Raw genomic sequence first — 19648 nt, forward strand, 5'->3', positions numbered from 1 at the left:
GGGGGTGATACCGGGGTGGGATGGGGTGGATTTCACACCAGCAGAAGCAGCAAAACAAGGGGATGAGGCTGGAGACCACCGTGTGTGTCCCCCCCTCCAGACCTGCCTCCCGGGTCTGTGCCGGTCAGAAGATGTCGAGTTCCCTCTCACAATAATGGGAGCTTAATGTCCCAGAGCTAATTAGCAATTTTCCTCTGCACCTGCCTCTCTGCCGCCGCCGCCGCCTCTCCTCCAGCCATCTGCCGTCTTGGGGCCTCGCAGGGAGCCGCGGCTTTTGGGCTCCGCACCGGCAGCCTTGGGTGCTCAGGGCCGAGATGGGGCTTGTGTTTCTCTGCTTTGGGGTTGGGAGTTCTTGGTGTCCCCTGCCAAAGATGAGCTGGGGCTCTTTCGTGTTGAAAGGGGAAAAGGAATTTGGTCCTTGGTGACTTCCTCCATCCCCTCGTATCCCCCAGAGTGGTGGGTGGCCAAGCCCCACCGTGCTCCCGTGGCTGTGCTGCAAACGGCATCTGCCCGAAAAGGGAAACTGAGGCTGGGAGGGAGGCAGGGGACACCCAAAGGTGCCGAGCCCAGCGCCCAACACGCAAGAGCTGGCAGGGACGGCTGCACTTGCGGTGAGCTGATGTCCCCCAGCCGGCGGGAGGCGAGGAAGGGGGGGGGCGTGAGGGCAGAGCAGATGGGGCCGGCAGGTTTTTGTGGGGCTGGGTTGGTCCCGCAGACAATGGCGCGTCTCTCCAAGCTGCGATTAAACAGAAAGATTTATGTTCCCAGACAGCTGGCGGGCAGAGCTCGCCGCCCCCCCCCCCCCCCATATCCTGGCAGCTGCGAGCTCCCCGCACGCATGTGGCGTGCACTGACCCCCCCGGCCTGCTGCTGCCTCTTGCCCCCCAGGCCCCTCGCACGCCTGCCAGCGCCCGTGGCACACGTGTGGCCCCTGGCACACCCGGGGCACGTGCTCCCGGACCCAGGCCGGCCAAGTGCCCCGAGCATCCCCACACGCTTGCGGAGCTGGGAGCGACCCACCCGGGATCTCACAGTGCCAGTGGGCTCCAGTGGGTGCGGGAAAGGCCTGGGTGAGTTTTGGGGTGATTTTGATTTTGAAGAGCGCGGGGAAGCAGGGAGGCACGTCCCGCTCCCTCCCTTTCCCAGGGGTGGGGGTCTGAAGCCGCCAGCCCAGGCCGACTGCGGCTGCCCCACGGCTCCCGTGTCCGTGTCCGTGTCCGTGTCCCCGTCCCCGTCCGTGCTCCCCCTGCCGGCAGCAGCCCCGGCGGGACGGGGAGGGGCGGTACGGAGCGGAGCGGAGCGGGCGGGTCCGGCCCCTGCATTCCGGGCATAGCAGGGCCCGGGCCGGCCTCCGCTGCCGCCGGGACGCCCAGTGCCGCCGCCGCCGCCGCCCCGCGCCGCTCCGCTCCGCCATGCTCCGGTAAGTGCCGCCCCGGTGGGGCTCCCACTAGCACCGGGACCCCGCCGGGATCGGGACAGCCGTGAGGGGCCGGGTCGGTTCGCCGGGGCTGGGGCGGGGGGGTCCCGCCGGACTCCCGCCGGCCTCCCGGTGGCTCCGTGCCCGGTCCCCCCGGGGCCGCCTCGTCCCTCATCCCCGGGCTACGGGGCAGCGCCGGTCCCTGGGGGAGGGCCCGGGTCCGGTGGGGAGCCAGCATCGGAGTCAGCCTCGACCCCCCGAGCCGCCGCCTCCCCCCCGCCCCCAGCCCCGGTCCCGGCCCCCGGAGCCAGGCTCGGCCATGGGTGTGATGAGAGCGCCAGTGCTCAGCCACGGCAGCGGGGAGCCTGCTTCCGCACTCCCACAGCCGCCACGGCCTCCCACCCGGCCGGCACGTCCCGGCCGGCCTGCCAGCGTGCCGAGCAGGATTCCTGGAAAACAAACCCTTGTTGATCAGGGTCTGCGCTGCATCCTGCCTAGGCTGGTTCCCAATTATCCCCTCTTTACCCTGCGCAGGTGCCTCAGCGCAGACAGTTGCTGCTAAGGTCCCCGGGGACACCCTTCTCAGGTGGAAACGTGGCTTTGCCGACGGCGCAGGCAGAGATGAGGACGGCGGAGGACTCGAACGGGACGGTCCTGCACCGCCTGATTCAGGAGCAGCTGCGCTACGGGAACCTCACAGAGAACCGCACGCTGCTGGCCATCCAGCAGCAGGCCCTGCGTGGCGGTGGGGGTGCCGGCAGCCCCCGCTCCTCCCTGGAGAGCCTCAGTCCGGAGGAGAGCCAAATGGTGCAGCAGTCCACGCGGCAGGAGCCCCAGGGTCAGGAGCATCACTCTGACCACATCTACTTGGAGAACAGCATCTATCGGCTCTGCCAGCCCCAGCACAAGGGCGAGGAGCTCCCGACCTACGAGGAGGCCAAGGCACATTCCCAGTACTACGCCTCGCAGCGGGGCGGGCAGCAGCCCGGAGGGGTCAGCCCAGGGATTTGGGGCGAAAATGGTCCACGCGGGGCCGAGAGTGGTACCCGACGCCCCGACGAGGGGCTGAAGGACCTGAAGCACGGCCACGTGCGGTCGCTGAGCGAGCGGCTGATGCGGATGTCGCTGGAGAGGAACGGGGCCAAAGCGCAGAGCCCCATCAGTGCTTCCCACAGCTACCCCCAGCTCTCCCGCCACCACCAGCTCGCTGCCCTCCGAGGGCAGCACCCCGAGGGGCCGGAGCCACGGGGACCCCCTCCGGAGTATCCCTATGTCATCCCTTCCCAGGACACCTACCTGGCCGAACCCCGACCCTGCTCCCGGGAAGGTCCTGGATTTCAGCATCCTGAAATCAGGTAACCTGCGAACCCTGGGCTCCAGTTTTGGGGTGCTCACTGGGTGCCTCCCAGCCGTGGTGCCCCAGGAGTGGCCAGGATGGATGCTCGGAAGATGCGGGATGCGGAGAGCAGTGAGGGGGCCCGGGGCAGCCATTGCCGAATCTCTCGTCCTCACGGGGCTGGTTTTGGCTCAGCCTCTGGGGTTCTGCAGGGACACCACGGGTCCCCTCCTCTCCCCGGTTTCCCCCAGCAGAGTTGGATTTTTCCAACCAGTGATGAAAATCCCACTGTGTCTGCAGACCCTGGCCCCTCCCCATGTGCTGGGAGGAATTTGGAGTTAATTTAGGAGCTGGAGCCAGCTCAGGAAACGGCTAAATGTGGAACGGGCATGGGGCAGGGTGGAAGGCAAACGCGCTCCCCGCTCCATGGAAACCCACCCCGTAGTCCTGAGCTGGGGATGTCCGCATAGCACCAGTTTGCTGCTGGTGCCATGAGACTGCTGCTGAGCTGAGCCTGGGCTGGTGCCAGGTGGTTCCTGGAGGAGATGAGCAGCGCTGGGCAGCTCTCCCCTTCCCTTCAGCAGCTTGATGCCTCCAGCAAAGAGCCAGGTTGTCTCCGAGAGGGCCATGGAGCGGTCTGGGGGGCCCAGAGGTCTAGGCGATGCCCGGCATTTGAGGAGGGCTGTAAAAAACTTTTTCCAGTGTGGAAAACGATGGGAAGAAGGGAATTGGAGGCTCGATGCACACTGCTCCCAGCCCTGCTGACCTATCCAGGTGGAGAGTGATAGCATCTCTGGCAGGAAAACCTTCTCCTTCCAGGGAACAAAGAGGGGAAGGGGAGCCGCGAGGAAGATGTATTTATTCTTCCTCTCTCCCATATCATCCCGCAGGAATGCAGGCCCTTGGCGGGCAGCCTGCGGTGGAGTGGAGCCGGGCTGTGCATGGCTGCCCTGCTTGGGGTATTCGAGGCGGCCGCGGGTTGTCGAGGAACTCGGAGCGGTCGTGCGAGGGGTGGCTGGGCTGGCCCTGCTACTCCAAATACAGCAAGGGTGTATTAATAGTTTGGTGGTGAGGAACCATGCCGGCAGCCCTTGCTTTGCCCAGAAAACAAGGAAAAGGGGCAGTGCTGCCATCTCCCAAGGTGCATCCTTTGCTGAGCTGTCATCCCTTTGCAGCACCCCCAGCAATAGGGTGGGCCTGGGGGGCTGGGAGCCCAGCCTGACCCACTGGCAAGGTCCTGGAGTTGTCAGGTCAAGGCATCCCTGTGAGACGGGGTTTATTTTGTGTTTGAGGGTGCTCAGGAAAGCACCTTTTAGAAAGCAAACGCTTCCCGGCTCTGAAAAGCAGGATAGGTGCTTCCCAGAGCTTCCCTCCTCCTTTGGGGCCACCCAAAGGCACCAGCAGCACCTGCTTGGCCCATGGGTTTGGAGCGGTCGGCTGGGAGCTGGAGATGCGGTTGGCTCTCCTGCCCTGCCAAGCCCCTTGAGCATCCCTCTCCTCTCTCCCTGCAGGGTGCTGCCCACCCACGTCCCCACCACTTTCCTGCCGCCACCGGGCACCCTGTGCCCGGGCACGCTGGGTCCCGCCAGCGTGGAGGCACTGGTGAGTGCCCAGGCGGTCTCAGCCAGCAGCCGCCTGGCCCGGGCAGATGCAGTCCTGCGGGAAAATGAGAGGCTCCAGCGGGAGAGTGAGAAGCTGCGGCGGGAGCTGGAGAGCTGTGCCGAGAAAGCAAGCTGCATCCAGAAGGTGAGCGAGCAGCGGCAGCCCCGTGGTCATGGTATCGTGTCCCCCCCCTCCCCATGAGCAAGGGGATGCTCAACCAGCTGCTGTGAAAATTCACCCCCTTTAGCATTTTAATCCCTTCTTCCCCCTCCCTCCGGCGGCTTGTTCCCCTCCGAGCAGCTGCGTTTCAGCAGCACGGCAGCCGGGTCGGGGGAGAAGGAGCCCATTCTCCGGTGACCCCCTCCCTCCTCCTGTCCCCCCCATCCCCAGCCGCCACAGAAAGCTCTTTGTGTGGCCGCGTACAAGGGGTGGCTGTTCCCCGCCGGCCGGGCTACAGCAGAGCCAAAACCTGTGGAGGGACTCTTCTGCGCAAAGAAGGGCAGAAAAAATTGGTTTTCCCCCCAAAACATGCCCTGGGGGTCACCCTGGGGGCGTCCCATGGGTGTGCTGAGCTCTTCTGACAGCTTGGGTTGGGCTGAGTGGCCTGGGTGAGCTTTGGCCAGCATCTCCCTTTCCTTTCCTCATTCCATGAATATCTAACCCCGGCCTGTCCCTTCCTCCGCCCCAGCTGGAGAGCGAGATCCAGCGCATCTCAGAGGATTACGAAAACCTCGTCAAGGCGTCTTCCAAGCGGGAAGCCTTGGAGAAAGCCATGAGGAACAAGAGAGATGGCGAGATGCGACGGCTCCAGGACTTCAACCGGGACCTGAAAGGTGAGGGACCCTCCACATCCCCATCCCCATGGGTGTTCTTCATCCCCCGGCTTTTCCCCCGTGTGTTTCTGCCAGGAGCCAAGCTTCCTCTGGCCAAAATCTTGTATTCAAATCTTAATTGGATTTAATTGCCTTTGGACCAGAGCGGTTGGAATCGGCGAACAAGCAGCTGGCCAGCAAGACCCAGGAAAGCCAGGAGAGCAACCAGGGCAGCGTGGCCAAACTCCTGGCGCAGAGTAAGTCCCGGGGGATGCCCGTCCTTGCCTGGCTCCCCATGGCATCCGTGAGCGGGACGGTGGGGCTCAGCGTGCTCCCTTTCGGCTGGAGGAGGAGGAGGCGGGTGGCGAGCGGCAGCTCTTGCCCATCCCCAGGGAGGATGGAGCTGCTCTTGGCGCTGGACTCGAGCCATTAATCCTGGCCGGCCGGCGGCGTGACCCGCATTCTCCACATTCCTGCTGCAGCGCCGGCTCTTCCAGCATCGAGCCCGCACTCCCGCCCCGCGCCAGCCTGGCCCTTCTCTCCCTCCTCCCTCCTGTGCCTTGCAGCTGCGCAGGCCTGGGCTTTTCTGGGGGAAAATATACCTAAATGCATTATTTTAGCAGAGAGACACAGTGTTGGTGTTACGTGGGAGGAATTGCATCCCCTTCTCTAAGGTGGCTGGATTCATGCCGGGCAGATTTTACCCTTCACAAGCCAAAATTTGGGCTGGAATGTGGCAAATGGAGGCTTTTGGCCATCTGCCCGAGTGGCTGGGATGCCCTTGACCCCCCACATACCTTGCGTGCTGGGAAAGGGATGGCCCGGCCAGGCTTTGGGGAGCAAAGAGCCCCCAGGGGGGGCTTTGTGGACCAGCCTTAGGCTGGCGAAGCCTCTTTGGCTGAGACTTGGTGGGGCTCTTTTGCAGGCTACGAGCACCAGCAAGAGAAGGAGAAGCTGGAGCGAGAGGTGTCCCTGCTGCGCAGTGCCAACGAGGACCAGCGGCGGCGGGCAGAGCTGCTGGAGCAGGCGCTGAGCAGTGCCCAGGCACGGGCAGCCAAGGCGGAAGCCGAGCTGCGGAAGAAGCGAGCCTACGTGGAGAAGGTGGAGCGGCTGCAGGCAGCCCTGGGCCAGCTCCAGGCCGCCTGTGAAAAACGGGAGCAGCTCGAGCTGCGGCTCCGCACCCGCCTGGAGCAGGAGCTGAAGATGCTGCGGGCTCAGCAGGTGTGTGCCGGCGAGACACGGCCGTGGGTGCTGGTGAGCCATGGTGGGTGATGCATCCTCCCAGCACCTCCTCATCCTCTCTTTTGGGTTGTTTTCTGGGTTTTTTTGCCGCCGCAGAGGCACGCAGGTGCCGCAGGTGGGGGGACGCCGGAGCTGAGTGCCCACACGCTCTCTGAGCAGCTGAGGGAGAAGGAGGAGAAGATCCTGGCCCTGGAGGCTGACATGACCAAGTGGGAGCAGAAGTACCTGGAGGAGTGCACCATGCGGCAGTTTGCCATGGACGCCGCGGCCACTGCAGCCGCCCAGCGGGACACCACCCTCATCAGCCATTCCCCGCGGCACTCCCCCAACAGCAGCTTCAACGGGGATCTCCTCCTGGCCAGCCACAAGCACCAGGAGATGGAGAACAGGTAGGCCCACCTTGCTGACAAGCTTGCGCCGTGTTCTGGCCAGGCAGTGTCCGCCTCCTCCTCCCCTACTCCAGCGTCTCTCCCAGCTTCTGCCTCTTCTCCTCTCCAGGTTAAAAGCCCTTCATGCCCAAATCCTGGAGAAGGATGCCGTCATCAAGGTCCTGCAGCAGCGCTCACGGAGGGACCCCAGCAAAGCCCTCCAAGGCTCCCTGCGGCCAGCCAAGTCCGTGCCCTCTGTCTTTGCTGCCTCCGCCGCCCCGAGCTGGCCGGGGGCTGGCCAGAGTGACCGGCTGGCCGAGGGCACCTCCCGGGGCAGCACAGGTAAATAGAGGCACCTGCCTGCTCCTTGCCTTCACTCGGCAGCAGGGAATTGCCTGCAATTTCCCCTGCAGTTTTGGAAGTAGAGAGCTTGAGGAGGGGGGATTTCTCTGGTGAGCCGTAGGGACCAGCCCGAGCAGCTGGCAATCCCTAATGGCATCTCCTCCAGCAGGCAAAGCCACTGCCGAAGGGGCAGCAGCGCCCGCCACCCTCCCTCTGCCCTCCCACTCCAAGCATGGCAGCAAGGACGGCAGCACGCAGACGGACGGGGCGGCCGAAAGCAGTGGCCAGGGCGAGGGCACTGAGCGCCCGGCTGGTTTGCTGGGTGAGTCCCTGGGGATGGCACGGGGAGAGCTGGGGATGCTCCAGCACGTGGGCTTGGCATCCAGGAGATGGGCTTTGCACAAGCATCGGTGATTTTTTAAGGCATTTTAAAGGCCCCATTTGAGCCTGGTGGGTTTGAATCCCTGCAATCGCTCGTTGCTTTTTCGCTTTTCAGGTGCAGAGCTTTTTTCTTGAACACTTTGGGGGAGACTGGACCAGCAGTACACTTGCTGCTGGCCCTTCGGTGGGATGGGTGCCATGCTGATGCTCTTCACCTCTCCTCCAGCTCTCGCCTTCTTTCTCTGCAGAGAGCTCGGCTGCTGCCAGAGCCCCGGACCTGTCTGACATGGTGGAGATCCTGATTTAAGGCCACCCACAGGCTGCACGCCAGCCCCTCCACCCTCCCTGCCTGCCGCATGGGCAGAGCCGCCCTGCCTGCACCTGCCTGGGATGGAGGAGCCTGCAGGAAGGAGGACCGAGCCTGGAGCTCAGCAGTGTCCCCGCGGCCAGTCTCAGTGGGTGGCCTCCATGCATGGGAGAGCCACTGTCCCCGCTTGGCACCCACACGGGTCCCCAGCTGCGCGGGGCGCGCTGGAGCCCGGGAACCCCACAGTGGTAGTGGAGCCTCGTGACCCCCCTGTAAATACACCCAGGTTTTGTACGATGGGAGCAAACATACTTGTTGTTTCAGCCTCTTCTCCTTCCTGAGGTGGGGGGCTTCTTCCCACCCCCTCGCTCATGGGCTCCATCCCCATCCCGGCTCCATCCCCATCCTGTCTCTGGGTCTTGGTCACCTGCACTCACCCAGGTGCTTGGCCTCCAACTGGAAAATCCCTCTCTGTTCACCCGAACTGCACCCACAAGGTGATGTCTGCACAAGGGCAGAGCTGGGAGGGATCCTCCATGGGTCCCATCGACCGCCTGGATCCACATGGCCAAGCCAAGCACCAAGAGCCCCAAACCACCATCATCTGCATCCATCACCTGTATCCATCACTTGCATCCTGCCTCTGGGTTTTTATCACGGGCAGGCGAGGGGTTTGGGATGCGGTGGCAGTGAAGCAAAAGAGAATGATAATCAAGGGAATGAAAGGTGGAGGAGAAATCCCCTTGAAACCAGAGGTGAAACGCTCAGAGTGAACCGAGGATGGCTGATGGAGGCGGTGGGATGCACCGCCCCTCTTGTGGCTTCATCCCACCACCACATCCCCTGGCTACTGGCAGCTGGCTTCTGCCCATAGCCAGCACCGACGTCTCGGTCCTCTGAGCTGGGATGCTTCCTGTCCTTGCCCTTTGTGTATATGTATATATTTTTTTTCTTTCTTTCTTCTTTAAACATGTGTGCATTTGCTGGACAACTGCATTTTTTATTTTTCTCTCCCAGACACGTAAAAAATGCGTTTGGTTCTTGTGCATTGTTTACAAAGTGGAAGACAAACAAACAAAAAATTATGAAAGAGGAACACCCCCCCCCCCCAACTTAATATATTTTATATTAATATTGGTATTTCTTTTTAAGTATTTTTTTTTTGTGCTGTGAACTTTTTTTCCTGCCAAAGACGATGAGTTCCTGTTTGTGCGTTTTAAGTTATCTTAAATATTTAAACGTAAACCTGGCTGTTTCGTTATGCTGCCCTATACCGAGATTGCTGTAGCATTCCACTTGGTATAACAATATTTTAATAAAAAAACCCCAAATATTGACCCACGGGTACTCTTTTTTCCCATGCGATGGGGCGAGAGGGAGGTGCTGCTGGGTCAGAAGGGGTATAGGGGTAGCGACCCCCTGGCTGAAACACTGCCCTTCCCAGCTCCCCGGGGCAGTGATTTGGGGTGCAGCTGCATGGGAGAAGGGGAAAAAAATGTTGAAGAGCATCTCTGCATTCCCCAAAATCCCATTGGGATCCCATTTCCCCCACCTCGATGGGAAAGGATGGAGTTACCTAGAAATGTTGATATCATTTCCTTCCTGGGTGTAGTGCTCTGGTAATTCCATCCTGATGGGATCCTCCTCCTCTTCCTCGCAAGAACCCGTTCCTGCCCTCCTAAGCCCCTGCCACAGGGGCTCCTTGATGGCCACGTCTTCAAGCATGGCTGAACATGGTCCCCAAGCTCTCCCCTGGCTTTGTCAGCCACCTCCAAGCCCTTCCCACCCTGCTTCGCTCCTTGGTCTTCTGGAAGACTAGAAGTTCTCCTGGTGTTCACGTTGGGGCTACCTTAAGTCTTCCACAGCCACGCCGTGCTGCTGCCCAGCCCTTCTTCTCTGAGCTTTTTGTTTGCTGCTGTCATTTGCCTTTTATTTTTAATAGCTGTCATGTTAATGCTTCCCAGGGAGCATCCCCAGGGACTCTGCTCTGGCTGCTTGGGTGCTGGCAGCCTGGCTGGAGCCATCACCAGCTGGGCTGGGGCTTTCCCTTTTGTGCATCACTTGGCATTTATTGGCAGCTTATTTTTTTTTTATCCTCCTGTCCCTGGGGACCAGGGGATCTTGTGCAAGTCTCTGCAATGGGCTTTAGCTCGGATTATGCAGAACAACAGTGTAAGAAACCAGCTTTGCTGCCAACTCGTCCCTGGAAGGTGGCTTAGGACTCCATTGAGGATCACTGGTCTTGGTGGGACTGCGATGCTGAACCCTGGCTCGGCTCTACCCTTCCCACCCAGGAACCTGCGTGGCTGAAAATTCAGGGCTTCCTGTGGCTGTGGGACAGGTCTCTGTCCCTGCAAGAGTAGGTTAGAGACTCGGAGTGATGGGAAGCTTCCACCCATGACTTCTGGGTTTTGCAAGCAGGGAAACAAGCTCCCCCCATGCACAGGGCATGTCTGAAGGGGACCGTTCTGTCCTTCCTGAAATGGGGCCAGCAATGGGGAGAACTGGGTGCAAAGCTCACGGGGAGCTGCTGCTGCTGGGAATATGTTGGGGGGTGGTGGCGGTCCCCAGCCAGGGGCCATACCTGCCCTGCCTCCCCAGCTCCTGCTGCCCGGGAGCTGGCATACCGCCCCGGGAAGGCTTGCAGCATTCCTGGCATACCGCAGCTCTCACGCCCCACGCTTTATTTACCCGAATCCCCGAATCCGGATGCAGAGCGGCCTTGCGGCAGGTCTGGGTGTTTGCAGGCAGCTTTCTAGGTCCAGGGATTCAAGGGATGGGCTCCTGTTGAGAGCTTTGCCCACTGCTTGGCCATTCTCCATCCTGCCTGTTGCCCTGTGGAGCCCCATCCCCAGGGCTTTCACAGTCTCCGGGAGCCAGAAAATGGGGGAGCACAGCCTTGTAAAAATGAGGTGGCAGAGAAGCGTAAAAAAATAGGAAGGGAAAGGAAAACCCCAAAGCCCATCTGTAAATGCGGGAGTCAGGCTGTGGGGAGAGGACACCCGAGCCCGGCAGGTTGGGGCAGGAGGTCCTGGCTCCTCCTGCTAATGCCCCTGAGGATGTGGCAACAGTGCCCAGATTTGTTTGTTTTGGTAGGGTTGCTTTTCAGCCTAATGGATCTCCATGCCTTGGTGGAAGGAAGGCTGGTATGGGGGTACGTTATCACCTGCTTTATCTCTCTGTCATCACAGGCATTTCCCTCTGCTCTTTCCTCACTGTCTCACTGGGTTTCACCATCAGCATCGCTTGGACCCACAGTCCTTTATGCCACGTGGTTCCTGCTCAGGCCAGGACATGTCCCTGTCACACTGGCACAGTTGCCGGTGACTCTTTTGCTGTTTCAGCTGAAATACCATGTGTGGTACTTCATCCCTGCTTCCGCTCCCATCCCTGTGTCTGTGATCTCTGTGTCCTTGCTCCATGTGTCCCTGCGTCCTTGACCCCTTGTGTCCCTGTGTCCCTGTGGGCTTGATCTCTGCATCCCTGTATCCCTGCATCCCCATGACCCTGCATCCCTGTGTCCTCCATCCTTGCATCTCTGCATCCCTGTGTCCTCGATCTCTGCACCCCTTTGTTCCTGCATCCCTGCGTCCACAATCCTTGCATCCCTGTATCCCCAGGTTCCCATGTCCCTGAGAGGGGGTGGCTGGAGATGTTTGCTGAGCTGCTGGCTGAGCTGGTGCCTGTATGCGACACCTTCTGTGGGTTGCACATCCACAACCCTGGAGAGATGGAAAAGGGCCAGCGGGCTCTGCTCTGAATGCCACCACTGTCACCCCGGTGGCTTTGAGTGACACACCCTGTCCCAGGGCAGCAGCTCTCTCGTGGGTGAAAGGGAGACAGCTTGTCCAGCCTGGGGGCTGTTCAGGGAGGTACGGTCCCTCCCGTAGTCACGGCGGGTCTGGACAAGGTTGAGGATCTTGTTGGGGCCCCATGGCCATCCACTAAGTCACATTCCCAGCTAGGAGCACCTCGTTCTCCTGGTGCCATACCACAGCAGCATCTCTGCAGCTTTGGTTCCTGCTTTTCCTCGTTTCTCCCTGGAGCCTGGAGGTTGGAGCTTGGTCCTTGGAGCATCCTTGGAGCTTGGCAGGTCCTTTGTTGGCCCTGGTGCCTCCCCATCCACTCCTCGTGCGTCTCCTCTCCTTTTCCACTTGCCAAATGCTGGAGCTGGATGGGGAAAGACAAGGTCATTGCAACCTCCTTATGACGGAAAACAGCTCTTTGAAAAGCTGAAAAATCCCCAACAGGATTTGGGAGAAAGGGAATTTCTCTCCCCTTCCAAATAATCCCGATTCTTGTGGGCGAAGTTTGTCAATGCTGCGGGCCAGCCCTGCAGCCGGCTTCCCAGCAAACCAGTTGGGCAAACTGCGGTGCTTTCTCTCGCCTCAAGTCCTGGCTTGCTCGTCGGGCCGGCAGGAATGAAGCTCTCCCCGCCGGGCCTGCTGAACCCTTCCCTTCCCCCTTCCTCCTTTCCTCACCCCACTGCCTTCCCTTAGGGGTCCCCCAAGCCTACAGGCTCCTCTCTGTGCCCAGGGCTTGTTGCGAGGCTCTCCCTTGGCTTTCTCCTGCTGGGAGGCCAATGCTTTCCCCCCTCCAAAGTCTTTGCATCAGGCTTTGCATCCCATTGCCCTTACAAGCCACCCCCCAAGATGTCCCCTCCCTTGCAGAGCAGCAGTGTGCAGCAGGAGCTGGAGCAGAGATGGCACCCACGGGGTGGGGTGGCTGGTGTTATTTAGGGGAGATGCATGTCCCCACGTGCACGGGGGTGGCCGTGACTCCCTCCAGGATGCTCCATCCACCCAGCTGCGGGGCGGCACGAGCATCCTCCAGCACCAGGAGCTCCTTCTTCATCCTCCCCAGCCCCAGGTCCCTCCCAAAGCCCTTCCTCCCAGGCCTGCGGCGGGGACCGGCCAGGCGTCGTGGCAGGGCTGGCCAGCTCCTGGCCTCGCAGCCAGCACAGGCAGGCTGGGAAAGCACCCAGCGCTTTGCTGGGCTAAGCAGAAGCGGTTGGGCCGCGGCGCGAGAGCAGCAAATTCCTCATTCCTCTTCCCTGTGCTGTACTGCCTGCCTGCCATCTTTGCATGCAAACAGTAAACAGGCTGTTATTATCCCGGATGCTTTGAATAACTGTGGCTATTTTTTCTCTTCCCAGTATTCTAAAAAGGCAAAAAATTCCCTGTGGTTTCTGAGTCAACTTTTTTTTCCTCGCTCTCTTTTCTTTCCTTCCCACCACCTCTGTGACCTTGAAAAACCAGGTGGACGAGCTCGCTGGCTCTCCCTGCTCGCACCCACTCCCCGGCCATACTCAGGCTGCCACTCTCGCTGCTCCCTGTGGCTGGCAGCAGGCAAATTCGGGGCCAAGCCTGGTGGCGGAGCAACTCCGGGCTGGTGGTGGCGGGTAGGATCCAGCCCATTGGGCACCTTGCCTGTCACCTCCCCTGGTCGAGGTGGCTGGGGATGCTCCGGGGGGTGCAGCTCACGTAGGCAGCTGGGGCAAGGGCGCGGGATGCTGCCTGTGCTCTTTGTTTTGTGTCCCCAGGGGTTGGAAGATGTCTGTCTGGGGACGATGCAGGCAGCTGGGAGCTGCAGGGAGCACAACAGCAGCCTGACCATCCGGCCCTTGCAGGCAGCAGGTATTCCCTGGTTCACCCATGTCCCCTGGCAGGGCTGGGACTCCTTCCTCCCCTTTCCTGCCTCCTCATCCTCCCACAGGGCAGCCCCATAGGCCTTTGCTCTTAGGTGTGATCCCAAAAGCTGAAAAGCCCCTCTCCAGCCCAGGGTTCAGTGCCCGAAGGTCTCCAGGAGGTCAGAGCTGGTGGCAAGAGGCACAGGATGGGTCAGGGCTCCCACGTCCAAGCACCTCTGGCTCCTCAGCTGCACGGGTTTGCTGGTGGGGCAGGCTTAGCTTTTTGGGGGGCTTCTTTCCCTCCCCTGGGTACGTTACTTCACATGAAAAATGAGTCAGGGCTATGCCGCCTGAGCGCTGGTATGGGGGTCACGCACCCCTGCCTGCACGTGGGGACTGCCACTGCAGGCAGCACCGGCAGGGTGGAGCACTGGGCCAGGGCCGGCAGCAGGCAGGGGATGACCCCATGCTCAGCTGCATCCCTGCCTGCCAGAGGAGGAGATGCCTTGTGGGACAGGCTCCATATTCAGCCCCAGGTTGTTTCATCTCAGTAAAATTTTTGGGATGCTTCGTATGCTCCGGTGGCTGAGGAGCAATGGTGAGCCTGGACAGATGGCGGCGAGGAGGCAAGGAAGAGGAGGTCAGTGCCAGCCAGGATGCGGAGGACCAGCAGGATCCAGGTCGTGCCTCTCGCCTGTTGGCAGTTTAATGCCGATACACAATGGTGTGGCTGGATGTCTGCTCAAGTTTCCAGCTGGAGCTAGGGCTTGGTTTGGACAATGGTGGTGATGATCAGTGAGCGGCTGATGATTTCATCCTCGTGCAGCATCTTGGGGAAAACCAGTGCTGGGCTTTTGCAGGGGGGGTCTGTCCATGCTGGGAAGGCACCAGGGTGGGAGCTGGGGGACAGTGGGACCCCAGGACAGGTGGGCTCCGGACACCAGCTCTGCGGTGGAAGAGCACCCACATGGATGTATTGAGGAGAGTGTCGGATGAAAGGCTTGGGGACCAACAGCCTTCCTTGGGGTAATGAGAAAGCACTGGTGAGCGGGATGGGGCGGTTCAGTGTCTGGAGAGATGCGAGCGTGAGGCTTCACCTCTGGGACCGAACGCTTCCTGGGAACATGAGAGCTGCAATAACCAGGTGAGAGAGCAGCAGCAAGGGGCTCTCCGCTCAGCAAAGCTGGGTCGTGGGAAATCCCAGCATCACTGAGGTTGGCAGGGACCCCCAGAGACCCCAGGTCACCTCCCTGCCTGGAGCAAAGTCACAGCAGGAGACTCAGGACCTCGTAGAGTGGAGCTGCCGTTGCCCAAGGGGATAGGGGTCCCCCAGCATCCAGGCAGAGCCCATTGACTCGTCAGAGCAGGAGCATGCAGAGGACTCGCAGGATGCCAGCCACAACAGCATCACTGAATGAAAGCAGGGGGACACAAGCTGCTTAGAGGTGTGAACAGGGACAACAGCTGAGCACACAATAATTTTAAGCTCCTGCCTAATAGTAGTGTGGGGTCTGAAATCAGATGGGGCTTGGGGACATCTCCCACGTGCCTGTCCCCTGCAGAGCTCACGCGATGCCATCTCTTGCTGCGCACGACATCCATTATACTATTCATGTGTGTAAATTAGAGTATTTATGTATCCCTATGTTTCCTGACAGCTATAGGCAAGTTTTGTTACACGGGGCAGCAATAAGCGTCCCTGATGTCACGTACCTCACCTGGGATCAGCGGTTCACTGCGAGTGAAAGGGAGACGTGCAAGAAGCATTTCTGAGTGAAATACATTTTTTTTTTTAGCTAAACATGATTCACGTCACCCCCACCAGTGTTTGAGTTGTCCCTGGCCCAAGATGCCTTTTTATTTCTTCATTTATTTTGGCCAAAAAAAACAACCCTAAGTGTTTCACTGTGACATTTTGGAAGCCTGACTTGCCACCAGGCAGGGGTTGTTTTCCAAAGCTTTTCATTTTCAAACATGCCACTGAAAATATTCAAGCAGAAATTGGAAAGAAAAGGAACTAAGTATCCTGCTAGAGCTGATGTGGGGGGTTTTTTTTTGGTTGCTCACTGGGTTTTGCTACAGCAGGAAAGGTTTAGACGTTCGTGGCAGGTTCCGGCACACCGTCCCAGCAGGACTGGCACAAGCACAAGGGACTGGATCCGGCACAGAGCCAAGGGCAAGTCCCCAGGGCTGCAGGGCCAAGTCCCACCACAGGGCGCTGCAAATATCCAAAGGGAGCCCAGTATTAATTAATTGGATGGAGAAAAATTGTGGTCGTTAGAAGCTCATTTGGAAGCAAAGGGTCTCGGAAGGGGGATGAGGCTTGCGGCACTTCCTCGGCAGGTTGGGCAAATGACGCCCAGCTGCAGGGGATGGAGACAGTCGAGCCATTGCCCGGGGCGGGGAAAGGCTTTAAAAACCACTGAACTTCATTTCTCAGGTCTTAACACCAGCACTGAGCCACTGCACAGTAACACTGCTCAGGAAATCTCAAGTGAAACATTTTCCCATACAGAAGTGGCTTGGTTTCTTTCTTTTTTCTTTTTTTTCTTTTTTTCTTTTTTTTTTTTTAAGAAAAAAACCTGGCTTCTTCCTTCCAGGAAAAATTGGACGTTTGGCCTTCCTGACTGCTGCAGGGGAAATGTTTCATCGTAATTTTGCTTCCCTCTCCACCTTAGAGCTAAAACTCTTCTAAAAATACAAGCGTGTAAGAATTTGTATTGGTTAATCGAAGAGAAGGTGCCCATTTCTCGCTGTTCTCATGCTTAGGGAAATCACAGAAATACTTAAATTTGGGGAAAACAATTGGCTTGAGGCCGAAGGAAAGTTTTAACTCCCGATGCTTGAAACTTTACACGTACGAGTTTTCCTTGAAATTTTTCATGGGGTAGCTGGGGGGAGACTCACTTCCCTTGAATTTCCTAATTCTTCACTTGAGAAAGTCGGAGCATGTTTTATCTCAAGCTGACACTTCGAAGCCAAACGTTGCGTTTAGATCCCCTGCAGCACTTTTCTCCCTGGGTTTTTGCACGCCCGTACACTGAAGTGAAGATGGGATGCCACAACCACCATCAGAGCCAGGAGAGGAGAGATGCCCGGTCCCCACAGCGGGTGCTGGGGGTGACCCCCTTCCCTGTGTGTCCCCTCCCCAGGGAGCCCGGCTGCCCCAGCCGCCTGCCCTGCATGCTCCCTCCTATCGGTGCAGGCTGGAAGCTGCAGGGAGTGGGGTGAGAAAGGCATTACAGAGCCTTAAATGAAAAAAAGAAAAAGAGTTTTAGGGAGAAAAACACAAACAGCAAGAGGCAGAATGTGAATTTTGGCCTTGATGGAAAATGACACAGGCTGGAAAATATTCCCACCCGCATTTTTACAGCCTTAAAGTGCGATCCTTTTTTTTCTTTTTCCTCTTGCATAGGGTCCAGCATGAAGTAACACTACGCTGGCGGAGCCCAGCCTTGCGATCCCATGGCATGCCCCAGCGATTTGTAAGCAATGCCATATTTGCCGAGTAAACAGGGGTCGGCACAGAGGGTAGGTCAGGGCCACGTGTGCCTGGACCCGCTGGAGAGCAGTGCCTGTTGCTTTCGGGAAGTGAGGGCAAGTCTCTGCCACCGTGACTGTCCGTCCTGGAACTCCTGGCATGTCTCGGACCCACCGAAAGTTTAGGAGCACGTTTCCAGGGCAACAAAAACATATTATTTTTTCCAGCTGTCCAAAAAAAAAAAAAAAAAAGAGTGGGATTAAAGAAAAAGAAACGGAACCAACAGAGGAAATTCTAAGAAAATGAAATCAGCCGGAAAACTGGCAGGCGGGTCCCTCTCCCAGGTCCTCCCTGAAGAACGTTGGCTGGAGCCGGGCAGGGAAGATGCTCATGGTGTGAGCGAGGTCGTCTCCATGCAGGAAAGCACACCAGGGCTGCGCTCACCAGCTGGGGCTATTCCTGAGCTGCTGCCCCATGTGCCAGACCAGGAGTGGCTCCATCCCGGAACAGAGCCACCATGGAAACATTACCCCGTGGCGGCTATTTCGGGTTGTGTCCTTGCAGAGTTAAATGTGTGTCTCCAGCACCCGGGAGGCTCCTTCTCTGGGGTCCAAACACAATTCACTTTTGCCCAAGAGCTCCTATGTTTTCACCTTGGTCCTTGCTCCTCTTCCATTCATTTTTTTTCCCCATCTTGCTTGGCTTTATGGCGTGTCTGTTTAACCAGCAGCATTGTTTTTTCTTCTCCACATTCGGCTGGCTCTGAGGCTGAGCAGTGCACAGAGCTGACCTCGCTTGGGCAAGACCATGGGTCGGTGGGGAGGAAGGCTCATCATCACCCAGCATCCCAGCCTCCCCACGCAGGGCTTACCGGCAGGTCGGGAAGACCAGATTGCAAGTCCCGGGCAATTTTTTTTTTTGCGCTCTGCTTTCTTGTTTATCGCTGCTTGCAGGGCGTAATCCCTGCTGTCCTCCTCTTCTATGCCAGGCATTTGCTGGCAATGCTGCTGGGCGAGCTCCAAGCTGGCAGCTAGTCCCTGCCCTGCCATGGAGCTGCAGCCAGGAGGGTGCGAGGGAAGCCAGGCAGCTAACACAGGAGAGCCCACTTTGGCTTTGCAAGGTCTGAAAGGACTGTAAGAGAGAAGACAACCCATGCAGGAGAGGGATGTGTGTGCCACGGCTGCAGCTGAGCTCAGGGAAGCAGCTGGTGGCTTTGTGGGCATTTGTGCTGCAGAGGAACAGGAGTGAGGGGCAATGGGCATCGCCCTCGGGACTGCTGCACCATGGGCAGAAGGTAGGCTTGCTTTTGCAGAAAGCATCACTCTGTGGTAAAGCAAGTATGACATCACATCACTCCCCTTAGCTTCAGCTTGCTTCCAGACAGGAGAACCAGCCCCAACCCTTCCAATCCACATGCTCTTCATGTTCCACCAAGTACTGTCTCCACTCCCATGGTCCAAACGCCATCTACATTCCACGGTCCATCTCCACTCCCATTGCCCCTTGGAGGCTGGTGCCCTGGCAGGTGGGAGAGCACTGAAAACGACTCCGAATCTGGAGCATCTCCAGCTCCACAGCCTGTCCTGGCTCCAGCACTGGGGATCAGTGGTGCTAGAACTAGGGATCCTTGGCATGACCATGGCACAAATACTTAAGAATGGAATCATGAGCGTACAGGCTCCTGTTGTGTTGTGGATCCCTCTTGCTGCCTCCACGCACAGCTTTGCATTGCACAACCGAAGCACAGCTGTGCATCTCCCCGACTGTCAGATTTTGCTCACGCACCAGGGAACAAAATCCTGGGGTGACAAAGCAGCAGCATGCCAGGGTGAGCTCCACCACCGTAAAACAAACACCAAGCTTAACCCTTGAATGCTCAGCACGGGCAGAGCATTCCCAAGCATCTCCATTTGGACAGACTGTTCTGACTGTTGGTCCAAACCAAGCTCAGTCCCTTCCTTTGCTGGAAGAATGGGGGCAGATGGCCTTTGCAGTGGATCTGCTTTCTGGGCTTTTCTTTCCCTTGAAGATGTTGTTTTGGTGCAACGGGTCTCTGCAGCTCAGCCCCTCTCTCCTCCTGTCCTCGGTAGCCTGGCACATGGGTCAACTCAACAGCAGGCTCTGACAACTGAAAGCCATGGGCTTGATTGTGCTACCCATGGACATATCAAGGGCTCAGGAACAGTCACTCTTCCCTCCTGCAGACAAGAATTTGCTGGGTAACGCTAGATGCTCCCTGAGCTTGACTTTAAGAGCATGACTCAAATGTGTTGGCTGGCTCCAACGTGCCAAGGCAAGTGCTGCCTCTTCCTTCAGGTTCTGCAACAAACTGCTGGTGCTTTGCTTTTGTGCAACACCTGGAAACCTTCCAGAAGCTGGAGCAGGTAGGGGAGGTATGGGAGCTTGTGCTGCCGAACATCCCGGGAACATCGGGTCAGCCTGTGGTCCCACATGGGGTGTTTGCTGCTGAGCTCAATCCCCGGCACAGGGGGTCAGGAGGATGTTGTCAGAGTCACCCCCTCCCCGGGAGCAGAACCAAGGTGGATTTTGTGATACCTCTTTTCATTTTATCCTGTTCTCGAACCACAGTTTCCCAGGGGCTGGGGATAACCCTTCTCTCATATTCTGGTGTTGTTAAAAAATGAGAATTCTGCAAATTCTTTCAAAACTGCCCAACTTTCTCAGCTTCCCTGCAATCTTGGGCCTTCACCGACCTTGAAAACCAGTGGAA

The 19648-nt window shown here is 58.5% G+C and overlaps 1 protein-coding gene across 3 annotated transcripts; it reads left to right on the top strand.

Annotated features, from left to right (window-relative positions):
- Positions 1 to 1350: 1350 nt before the first annotated feature.
- On the top strand, positions 1351 to 9144 carry AMOTL2 (angiomotin like 2). 3 transcript variants are annotated; one of them, XM_030029183.1, is made up of 10 exons: positions 1351 to 1420; positions 1952 to 2772; positions 4265 to 4499; positions 5044 to 5188; positions 5332 to 5424; positions 6093 to 6388; positions 6506 to 6798; positions 6908 to 7119; positions 7286 to 7441; positions 7749 to 9144. In XM_030029183.1, the coding sequence occupies exons 2-10, from the start codon at positions 2039 to 2041 to the stop codon at positions 7805 to 7807; spliced, it is 2223 nt and encodes a 740-aa protein (XP_029885043.1). In that variant the 5' UTR covers positions 1351 to 1420; positions 1952 to 2038; the 3' UTR covers positions 7808 to 9144. The 3 variants fall into 3 exon arrangements, with proteins under 3 accessions (XP_029885043.1, XP_029885044.1, XP_029885045.1); XM_030029184.1 differs by having other exon boundaries at positions 7289 to 7441; XM_030029185.1 differs by lacking the exon at positions 7286 to 7441.
- Positions 9145 to 19648: the final 10504 nt, after the last annotated feature.

This window comes from Aquila chrysaetos, chromosome 10 (assembly GCF_900496995.4).
Source record: "Aquila chrysaetos chrysaetos chromosome 10, bAquChr1.4, whole genome shotgun sequence".
In the NCBI taxonomy this organism is placed as follows: domain Eukaryota; kingdom Metazoa; phylum Chordata; class Aves; order Accipitriformes; family Accipitridae; genus Aquila; species Aquila chrysaetos.